The sequence below is a fragment of the Muntiacus reevesi genome, chromosome 4, assembly GCF_963930625.1.
Source record: "Muntiacus reevesi chromosome 4, mMunRee1.1, whole genome shotgun sequence".
Classification (NCBI taxonomy): Eukaryota; Metazoa; Chordata; class Mammalia; order Artiodactyla; family Cervidae; genus Muntiacus; species Muntiacus reevesi.
Genome location: NC_089252.1, coordinates 129989625 through 130001732, shown reverse-complemented (window position 1 = coordinate 130001732; position 12108 = coordinate 129989625). Strand labels below are relative to the sequence as shown.

Below are 12108 nucleotides of genomic sequence, written 5' to 3'. Positions count from 1 at the left end.
TGAAAATGTATGCGGTCAGTACCACCTTTTAAAAAAATAAAGTAAAAGTAATCATTCAGTCGTGTCCGACTCTGCATTCCCACAGACTGTAGTCTGTCTAGCTCTTCTGTCCATGGACTTCTCCAGGCAAGATACTGGAGTGGGTTGCCCTTTCCTTCTCCAGGGCATATTCCCTACCCAGGGCTCGAACCCAGGTCTCCTGAAATGCAGGCAGATTCTTTACCAACTGAGCAAAAAGTAAACATGGGTTTAAATAAGTGTGCTGTTTTAATAACTAAAGATGCTCAAATTTTCTTCTATTAAAATTATCAAACTGAAAAATATAAATTATAAACAAAGTTTAACTCACATTAAAATGTGTTCACGCTTTACTACATGACAAGAAAGTCAACATAATGCAGCAGAAAGAATAACAAGGTGGAAATTGTGATGTCAGGTTATGTTGTATCATGCTCAGTCACTCCATGGTATATGACTGTTTTGTAACCCCAGTGAACTGTAGCCCGCCAGGCTCCTCTGTCCATGAGATTTCCCCAGCAACAGTAATGAAGTGGGTTGCTATTTCCTTCTCCAGGGAATATTCCTAACCTAGGGATCAAACCCGTGTCTCCTACATTGGTAGGCAGATTCTTTACCACTGAGCCACCTGGGAAACCCAGTATCATCTTATTTATCCCTAAATAAAAAGCTAACATTTCTTTTCAAACATAGCATCATAATACTTATATATAAAGCCAGGTATCATTATTTCACGTGACTTTCAATGCCTGAGAATTTGAGTATTTTGATTTTACTATTTCTGAGAATATCTGACAAAAGAAAATATCTCTTAACAATGACTTTCAATAACTGACATGCAAAAGCAGAATAAAATTCTGATATACTTCAGAGGTACTTGGATTCATAGGTTACTTGGTGGCAACAAGTAGAGTAATTATAAGATTGATTCTATAATTATACCTAAATTTAAAAAGAGGTTGATTCTACATATCAAAATGCATAAAAACAACTATAAGATTCATTATGATTTAGAGTAAAAATAATACAATGATAAGTGAATTACTGCCAGAATGCTAATAAGTTTAGACATGGCAACTTCATATAAAATGCTTAGCTGAACACTTCATTGAATTAAATTTTCTTCTATATTTCAGTAGCACAATATATGTGATATATGCCTTCTCTTTTCACAGAATAAGTTTTGTAACTTCAAGGGTATATGTCCATAATAATCATTCAGTGAGTCACAGGAAAAATTTTTGTTTCCTGCTCCTTCCAATCTAAACATGACTGTACGGTGATTATAATAAAACAAAGGAACCTAAATGTTAGTCAACGTGCAAAGTGGGAAGAGTTTTGCTTTAGAGAAGACCAAATGGAAAAATAATCTCAGCTCTAAACAGTAATAATCATTACAAAAGGCCCAAGGAAACACACAATGCTGCACTTCCAGATAAACTACACTGACACCACTCTAGCCTGGGGTACGGAACTTTTCCATGGAACTTCAAGTACTTTCACAACTGGAGTTTTATGTAGCCCAATTAACTTTGGCTAGACACAGAAATCTGGCTCAGTACTTCCATGCAGTAGCCAAAATAAAGGTTTGCTGTATCAAGAATTACTGTCAGAGTCTCCCATATCCTTCCTTCTCTCTTACTAACCTAAATCTGGAAAATAACCTAACAGCCAAGTTCCTTTTACTACAATTTAAATCAATACTAATTTCACTGGCTCAAAAAAACTACAAAATATTTGGCTGAAATAAACTGAACAAGGACAAAAGGAGGATCAAAAAACAAAAAACAAAAAAACAAAAAAGTAAGGATGTACACACAACTAAAGTACATACATGGTTTTAGAAATAACTATAAAACCATTTGAAACATGGTGATAATGGAAACTTATTCCTTTCTTTCTCAATGCTTGTCCAATTTTAAATTCATGGCATTAGTCCTAGGTAACAAAGTTCAAACAAGGAATAAATCACAATTTTAAAGAGAACTTGTGTCTAGTATTTTAACTGAACATGAGATTGGTATGAAAGTTCTATATATTCTATAGTTGGGTCAAACCAGGTCCAACTATATTTAAACATGGAGGCTACCAATGACCCTAAAGCAGAACTAACTATTTTCTAGGGCACCGTGGAACATTGGTGATTAAGACAGGACCTAAAAAGTGTCAACAGCCAAAAACAGAAGTCCTAAGCTCATGAACTATAAAGCTTAACAATAAAAATGTGTTTACCCACTCAAACTTAACTAGTATTTAGAGGTGATGCCTAGAAATAAGCTATTTTCATACCTTATGGGGAGGCAGGAGCACTAGCTTACTTTTAGCATCTCTAATCAGGTATAAAAGGGAGGAAATCCCCACACAAAACTATTTAATATAGAATGAATATTAACGATGCTTAATTCACAAGTCCTTGAGGATGTATCCAATTGTATTATTGAGTAGCTTATTTATTCTTGGGACATATCTTAGAAGCTCAGTTTTCTCATTTATGAAACGAAGGTAGTACTCATCATAAAGCTTCATGAAGTAACACATATCAATCACAGACATTGAGGAGATGTACACCCTCTTGTGCCTACCTCCCCTTCCAGTGTCTTGAAAATTACACTGTATCCACTCTACAATCAAGCCACTCTCATTAATTTATTCAGTATATACCTCTGGGAATTAAGAGTGATGCCTTAGCATGGATTAATAAATCTCAATGCACATGTTGGCAAAATGAAGGGACTAATGAGGACATGAGATTCAGACTAGGGAAACAAGAATATTTAAAAATCAGCTACCTGTACACCTTTAACTTATATAGCCTGTTGCTGTTGCTTAGTCACTAACTCGTGTCCAAATATTTGGGACCCCTCAGACTGGAACCTGCAGGCTCCCCTGTCCATGAGGTTTCCCAGGCAAGAACACTGGAGTGGGTTGCCACTTCATCCTCCAGGAGATTTTCCTGACCCAGGGATGAAGCCCATGTCTCTGTGTCTCCTGCACTGCCGGAGGACTCTTTACAGCTGAGCCAACGGGGAAGCCCGACTTACATAGTACTACACAGCAATTGCATCTAAACAAAACCGGGGGGAATGACACAAGGCCAGCCCTTACATAACTTCACAAGAGAAATACAGAGGAGGGTGCAAGGACAGTGGTTAAGATTGTGAAATGCCTTATACTAAATGTATAAAAAGATAAGTAAAGACTTAGTCTCTGCCCCACATTCAGGGTCAAAAGACATAGATTTATATCTGCCATTCAATTGAAAAAGTACCACTACAGAGACACTGAAAATCATGAAGTATAGAGAAAGGAAAAAAAATAATTGCTTAAAAGATGCAGGCAAGACTTCACAGAGGGAAATAAAATTTGAACAGGCAGAGAGAGGAAAAGGACATTTTTGTCAGAGGAAAAAAAAAGGATTTGATCTATGGAATTTGTCAAAGCATTCTGGGAAATCCTAAATCTTCTTGAACTTTTCTAAATACTATCTATACTAAAAATTCTTAAAGAAAAATTTGTATAAAAATGTTCTGAAAGACATACAACTGGCTATAATAAAAGCACCAACATTTTTGTTTTTGTCAAAGTTATTTCAGAAAAATATAATTCTTTATATGAAATCTTAATATACAATATAAGTCTACTTTTGTTGCAAGTCAGTTGTACATATTGTATCTTTGGTCAGTTCTGATGGAACAGTAAAAGCACCATTCCATTTTTTTCCTCTCTCTTCAGAGTAACAGCCAATTCCATTTTATAATATTTTATATTTAAAGCATTCAGAAGTCAAAATGTGTGGCATTTTCTACCTTGCCAATTTCATGTTAAGTCAATGGCATTTTACCAGGCTAAGAAACCCAAAATTAGACAAAGGCAATCCACTGGGATCAGAAATTTGCCAAATCTCATAATTCAAAAAGAAACTATTAAGGATGGTTTTGGACTTTTTGGCACTGTGAGTTTAAGCCATTCCATAATAGGGTTTATATTTCATCTAATCAGCAACTCGGAAACTATAAAAGTTCTATTGGTGGGGGGGATTAGAATTTGAATTGTAATACATGTCTTTTCTTCCCTTCCTTCCATATGCTTCAGTAAATTAAAACTGCTAAATTTTGTTTTTAAAAACATCTTCTTAAAAATAAAGCAGCTTGCAAAATCATAGTTTTAGTACAGGAAACTTAAAATATTCAGGCTTGAAAACAAGAAAGAAAAATAAAGAATACGTAGTTTCTATATACAAAGTTATGTCACAGTCTAGGTATATTCAGAATTAGGTACAGATAAGTTTTCAATGTTTTTCCTTTCCAAGTAATTTTATTGGAGGAAAGATAAATCAGGCTGACAATTTGAAAATTTGAAAATTTTATTTTTGAAGGTGGTATATTTTGAAGGTGGCCATTTATCAATCTAATTTAAAATGTTTCTATTTTAATTCCATAAGAACATCTAAAGGCAGTAGTTGCAGCAAGAGGTATATATGAATTCTCTTCTTATTTGGAGCTGTGTGAATTACCATCCTATCAGAATAGGAAATGGAAAAGGTTTTCATAAGGTAAAACACATTTTTTTCTAACTGATTAGACTAGACGTAGTATGATCTTGTAAATGGCCCAAACAGCAACTCATACCCTCCAATTCTGAGTCATGTTCTTTCCCTTTCTCTGTTCCTTATTTTTGGGGGCCCCATATTAATTTCTTTCATAATTCTTTCTTTCACATATTTTATTTTTTTGTTTGTATATGAAAACATTTCCACATCTTTATTCTCCTACGCTTCAAATGAAAACTGTTTTGCCATCACTTTTTAATTTCTAAAAGCTCTCATTTTTTCATATTTATTTTTTTATGTCATCCTGCACTCCACAAAATGCTATATTACCATCTCGAACGATTTTTTTCCTTCTGTTCCCTCATTTCCTTTTGCTAATCCATTTGTTTCAGCTCCAATCTTTTACATTTCAGGGTTTCCTAATACGAGAGACGATCTCTGATTGCCCGTTGTTATTTTACAAGTTGAGTTAATAAAAGCTGAATGAATTCTTCAGGCATAAACATGCTTTCTGGACTGGAAAGAGTCACTTTTGTATGTCTGGTTAAGGAGCTAGTCATTTTGAGAGATCTCCAAATGTAGGTATATGGAAATCTTTTCCCCAGAGTGATTCAGTTTCTCCAGATAAAAATGCTACCATTTCTTGGGAGGTGAGGTTTGTGTATATGTGTTGCTGATTGGGGGGTATCAACTCTTGTGTAGTTGTGTTCTGCGTGTAATAGGGGACAGGTATTGACAATCTGAGTACTCCACTGGAAAGCATTTGATCAGTCCTCTTTTCATTCTGCTCTGCATTCCACCCTCGACTGGGCAAGCTGTTTGAGTGAGAGAGCTGTCTCATTCCACTGCCTCACCACCAAGAACACACCTTCCCTTGACTTGCAGTGAGTGCTTGGCTACTAGGCTTGTGCACACGAGGAGAGACAACTGATTACCCTATTTTATTCTCCTTAATGCACTCTCTTCTATGTCAGCTACCACCAACTCTTCAGTCTCTAGATTTCTTATTTTTATCCCATTCCAAACCTCCTTTAGACAGTGGTTTATTCTGTTTTGATGGATCAGTTGTAACACCTCTTTCTGCTACCTGAGTTTCAAAAATCAACTTAAATTTCACCTCCCCTTGCATTCTGATTGTTCCTATGAGGTTACTCCTTCTCAGTATTTCATTCAGTAAAAGTTTATTCTGATTTACTCACACAATCAACATTTCTGTGCTCACCGTTCTTTTAAAAACCCACCCTGTAAATCTCCTTCTAGATTTAAATATGTCTTCTCAAAAGACATGTTTAGTATCGTCTTCAGCTAGAGTTTTCAATGAACTGACTTTAATTTCCTGGCCTAGGAATTCCTTACTCATTCAAGTAAAATAAATTCAAAACCCAAACCCCAGTGAGCGGAGGACAGTGGTGACAAATTCTCTGCAAAGATTTCAGATTCCATGCTGAGACAGGCAAACTTTCATGCTGCCCTCTTCTACGAGTATGTGAACTTTTTCTGCATTGTTCTTTCACAGAGGATACGAACTTTCCTACTTTATTGAGACACCTAGTTCCTGGCCTTCTGTCTGTCCAAGACTTAATCTCTTATTCCATCAAGAAGGAAAGACAGACAATAAGCTCCTTCTCATGGGTTGTTAAGACTAGTAAACTATCCCAAATCAACTTTAAGATCAGCCTACTGTTTACTGTTCTGGTGTTTAGTTACTGCTTTATTTCTACCCTGGGGAAATTCTCTTCCTACTCTTTGAGCTGAGCCATGCATTAAGAGCATACCTGTTGTATTTTATTAAGCACACCTAGATGTGTTGTAGTGAAACGTTTTCTGATTACTTAGTCTGCCTATACAATCTCTAAATAGCATTTCAGTGGTATCTTAGAATGGAAAGGTAATACTTCTAATTGTTTAGCTTATCACCTTCTATGGGAAATAACATTATTTTTAAACAATTATAAGATACCTTTCTATGAATTTACTTAGGAATTACTTTACTGACCATTCTATGTTTTGCTAATATTCACTTATTTTTAGTAACACTGGAAATTAAGGGATATGACTAAAATAACATAGACAATATATTTAGATTCAGACTGAAGGCTAGTTGTACCATTTATTAGTTGGTGAACTCAGAAAAGCTATTGAAATATTTTGAACAATCTCTGACTGTAGAAAAAAAATATTATTATTACTTTGAAGCACATAAAATTACAATTTTTGTAAGTCACAGTGGTCGATTATGAACAAGTCCTTATGCTTCTAATATCGCTTTCATAGAAATATGGCCAAGAGACTCATCACACAGTGGGCAGCCAAATTATGGGTGCACTTCTCTTACAGAATGACTTCTAGTTAATAGGAATTCTAGGTGACACTGATGGACACACATGCAATGTTTTATATAATACTTGCTTTTAGGAAAGAATCCGGTGTTATAACCAATCTGGGGTTAACACTGGCTTACAGAACATAATCTTTATACAAATATTGTTATTTTGACAAGTTCATTATATAATCACAAATTTTGGATTCTCCATTTATACATTTCAACTAAGTACATCAAGGATACACATCATATTTTATCTATGGCAAATCCCATAGCCAAAGGAACTCATTTTTCTATATTTTTTGTACATTGTTCTAATTTAGTATGGCCATCATTACATCCTAACAGTCTGAACTAACTGGCCAGGAACTGGCACCTCAGACCCCATCTACCTCAATCTGCACAGGAGAACCAAGTTCTAAAGGGTGAGAGAGACAGTTACTCACTGTCAGAGCAAGCAGTTTCCCATAGGTAAGATGAGCAGGGATGTGGTCAGTCTTGGATCTCAGTGATTCCATATACCAATGCTCTGCTTCAGGGAGCATACTTAATCGCATGTACGCTTCACCTGACAAAAGAATCAAAAGAAAAATCAATCTGACGATACAGTTTTCCAAGAACATTTGCAACAGCATCATATCATATGTTTATATTCCATATATTTTCGGATTCTGTAAGAAGTACTCTCATCCATTATCTCACTTGATTCCCCTAAAGTCATCATTCTGTCAATTTCACAGATGAGAAAACTTATGTTTGGCAAAATTAAGTGAAATGCTTAAGTCAAAAATGTAGTATGCAGTAAAGCTTTGATTTTTTTTTAATCTAGAAATGTCTAACTCTCAATCATACGTGCTTTGTCACCATTTCATTTTTTAAGGTTGGGTCTTTCTTATCTACAATCATTTGTTCTTTTTTATTCATATTCATTCTTTCCTTTACAAACTCAAGTATTTACAGAATAGTTCAAACAAAAGTTCAAGGTCCTACACACTAAAGTTGAAAGCTCTGTTGAGAAAGTAACATTAAATGAAGAAGTTAAAGGGAATTCTTTGGTGATCAAGTGGTTAGGGCTCCATTCTTCCACTGCAACGGACACAGGTTCAATCCCTGCAGAAGCAATGGGACATGGGTTCGGTCCCTGTTCTGGGAACTGAGAGCCCATATGCGATGTGGCTGGGGGGCAGGGGGGAAAGGAACTAAAAATATTTGGGAAGAAACATTGGTGCTAGATCTTAGTTTTTTCAGAAATTATTTGCATTTTATATGTTAATAAGTAAAGTAAAATTTACCAGTTTCATTTGGAAAATCCAGTGAATATGTGACAATTATTGAGCATGCCCACTACCAAGTACAAAGCTAGTCTAAGGCCTTTCAGCCATCAGCTATTATTTTCAACTTATATAAATTTTGCCCACCAAATAGCTTTTCATTAACAGCCAAACAAGAGAAAAAAATCAGAAATAAGCCAAAAGTGTATCAGCTGCCTTCTTATCACCACCTGCCTCTCCTTTCTACACTTAAGAATATTCCACTTGATAGGAAGATTAGATTGCAAGATGATTTGTGTATTTAAATTAAATATTATATTAAACACTTCAAATGTAGAAACTACTCAATTTCTGAGACCAACCAACAAACTGGTGACCAGCATTATTTTTCAAGCAGATTTTTATAACAGTGTGACTAATCAGAATTGTGATGGCTCTTTCCATTTAGAGGAATAATCAGAGGCTTTTCCTAAATGTATCACCCACACTGGTTGTATATCTTTGCTTCAAAGAAAGAGCTGGCTTCCTTTTATTTTAATCAAATTCTCTTTACATTACCACAGTGTTGTCAATACAAATATGTTTGATGAATTGAGTTGATCTGTATCTCCAGGATTTTTGAGAGCCCTTTGCCTGTCCAGTTAGTAAAAATATTGGTGACAAATTACACGTAACATAAACAAAAATATATGCACCACTCACACATCTATGTGTTTCTAGTTCTGAAAATAGTCCTTAAACTATATTATCATAAAAATGATAGCTTGATTTTTTTTTTTTCCTAAAGCTTAAAACATGTTTCCATTTAAGAAGAATTTGGTTAGACTTAATCAAGTGCTCAGGTTGAGATGTAAGAAGTACTGAAGCAAAGACCAAAGACTATAATAAAATACACAAAATACGCATAGTTGTTAAGAGTGGTAGGATTAGGTACAGATTTTTTTTCAAGTTTTTGTAATAATTATATTGTCTTATTATCATATCTCATAATAAGTAAAACACTGCCAGGCAATTTTCTTTTTGCAATGTTGAACTAATAAACATTTCCAAATAAAGCAAACAGTAATTTTTCTTGGGGAGGGTGAACCACTTCTTTATACTAAATATTAGATATGATTTATATAAAAATGTAAAATCAAGTATTAAAAAATTTAAAGCAATTAATGATAACCAAAATTCAACTACCTCTGAAATGCATTTTAAAGCCAGTAGAAATTTCAGAGTCAGAGCTGAAAGATGGGTCTGCTTTATGAGGTTCTGTTTGGAATTAATCTGAAATTCTACTTATAGTCTTCAACTGCTCAGAGATCACCTTTTAGAAGTTGACAATCACTGCATTTAATATGGCTTCTACTTTTAATTTATTTAAAAAAAACAATGAATTTGTAGAACAGTAAGTTATAGGCACAGAGAAAGTATAGGGGACTCCTAAGTCCATGGTGCTTTTGAGATTCAAAACTTCATATTTAAGTAGTTGATGTTTGAAAATCACTTCAAAAAGCATACTCCTTTTTTTTCCAAGTCAGAAATCTATCATTATTAAAACCCATTTTGAAATGAAATATTATTAATTTGCTAACTATTTAACTTGACCTCCTTTGTTCAGTAAGAACTCATAAGCAACTTGTTAAGTTATAAAGCTTGTGAGGCGGGAAAATATCAAAGGACCATAAATAAAAAATATAATGTAATAATGCATCTTGGCAAGTATATGAAAAACGTAAATAACCAGCCTGCTTAGGTTCTATCGATTACAACTTAGAAAAACTTCAAGTAATCATTTGTTGTATCTCAATAATAATGATGACAATAGCATTTATTGAATGTTTATTGTGAATTAGGGTAGCAAACTACAAGGAACAAACATCTGACTTACATGTACCCACTCCTCCCATTCTATACCTTTGGGAGCACAGAAGGTTTTCTCACTTAGCCCCACACAGGTCCTTAACACCTCACCCTCACTCAGCCAGTACCAACTAAGTTTTAGATTACGTTTGTGAGATGAAACATATTTTCAGTCTCTATATTAGTTGCTCTGTACCTCATTTTTTTAAATTAAGGAATGTCCTTAATTAACCTGGATTACAGATGAGAAAACTGAAAAGCAGAGTAGCTAAATTAAACAGACAAAACCATAGACGTAGAAAGCTGCAGTTCAAACACAGGATGGCCTGATCTCAGTGCATTGCTAATCTGTTGGTAGTGAACAATCAGGAACTTTCCAAGTCTCCAGCTCAGGTGAAAATTATACTTTGTCTCACTCATGGGAAACTGTTTTCTAGCTTGTGATACACAGGCCATCAAGTTCATTTCACTTTGCCTTGAGTTTATCTATTGAATTAAAGGAGTAAGAAAGAGCAACAATAATCCATGGTTGACCTTTAAAAACGTTTCTGCCTCAAACTGGATTCAATTCTTAACAGGGAAATATGTAGCATATAAGATATTCTTTAGTTCTTAAGGTTAACTTTAAAACAAAAACAGCCTATACAATGGTAATAAAATCAAGACACAAAACCAAAAATGCAAGAAAATAATCATGGATGAATTTAAATGTGTTTAAAAGGCAATTCAATAAAGGTTCAGACAACAAACAATATAAGCCCAAGTACTTGCTGTATTCCTGGCATGGCCAAAGTAGGAGCTTCATATTTCTCATTTCTAATTCATATAAGGGGCTTTTTATGAATGAGGAGGAAGGCTCAGTAATAACAAGTGACCTGCACAGCAAATAATCCTATGCAAATCAAAACCACAATGAGGTACCATTACACGCCAGTCAGACGGCTGCTATCCAAAAGTCTACAAGCAATAAATGCTGCAGAGGGTGTGGAGAAAAGGGAACCCTCTTACACTGTTGGTGGGAATGCAAACTAGTACAGCCACTGTGGAGAACAGTGTGGAGATTCCTTAAAAAACTGGAAATAGAACCGCCATATGACCCAGCAATCCCACTGCTGGGCATACACACCGAGGAAACCAGATCTGAAAGAGACACGTGCACCCCAATGTTCATCACAGCACTGTTTATAATTGCCAGGACATGGAAGCAGCCTAGATGCCCATGAGCAGACGAATGGATAAGAAAGCTGTGGTACATATACACAATGAAATATTACTCAGCCGTTAAAAAGAATACATTTGAATCAGTTCCAAAGAGGTGGATGAAACTGGAGCCCATTATACAGAGTGAAGCCAGAAAGAAAAACACTGATACAGTATACTAACGCATATATATGGAATTTAGAAAGATGGTAAAGATAACCCTGTATGCGAGACAGCAAGAGACACAGTTGTACAGAACAGTCTTTTGGACTCTGTGGGAGAGGGCGAGGGTGGGATGATGTGGGAGAATGGCACTGAAACATGTAAATTATCATAAGTGAAACGAATTGCCAGTCCAGGTTCAATGCATGATACAGGGTGCTTGGGGCTGGTGCACTGGGATGACCCAGAGGGATGGGATGGGGAGGGAGATGGGAGGGGGGTTCAGGATGGGGAATGCATGTACACCCATGGCGGATTCAAGTCAATGTATGGCAAAACCAATACAATATTGTAAAGTAAAATCAATAAATAATTTAAATAAAAAAAAAAGATCTGGGGGCTTTCCTGACATGCCAGTGGTTAAGATTCTGTGCTGTCAGTGCAGGGGGTGTGGTTTTGATCCCTGCTCGGGGAACTAAGATCCTACATGCCATGTGGGGTGGCCCAAAGATCAAAGAAAAAAAAAGTCTGAATGTCTTGAAAGTCCATCCTTTTTGCCACTGCATCAAGCAATTACCAACCATATAAAGTTTATTACTTATTGAATATCCTCTGAAGCATTAAGTGTATTACCTTTATGCTTTTATATTATTCTGATACTCTGAATTAGTATTGGTTTCATTTTACAAATGAGGTGACTGTGGATTACTGAGCTTAATCAACCTGTTCAGTGTTCA

The 12108-nt window shown here is 35.4% G+C and overlaps 1 protein-coding gene across 2 annotated transcripts in view; it reads right to left on the bottom strand.

Annotated features, from left to right (window-relative positions):
• The window catches only part of TMTC2 (transmembrane O-mannosyltransferase targeting cadherins 2), a 394188-nt gene that overhangs the window by 108030 nt on the left and 274050 nt on the right, over nt 1-12108 (bottom strand). For both annotated transcript variants that reach the window (XR_010663044.1, XM_065934163.1), the window contains exon 8: nt 7337-7458. Coding sequence is in view for 1 of the 2 variants with exons in the window: in XM_065934163.1 (XP_065790235.1) it covers nt 7337-7458 (122 nt within the window). In the remaining variant the exon portion in view is untranslated. The remainder of the gene's footprint in view (nt 1-7336; nt 7459-12108) is intronic.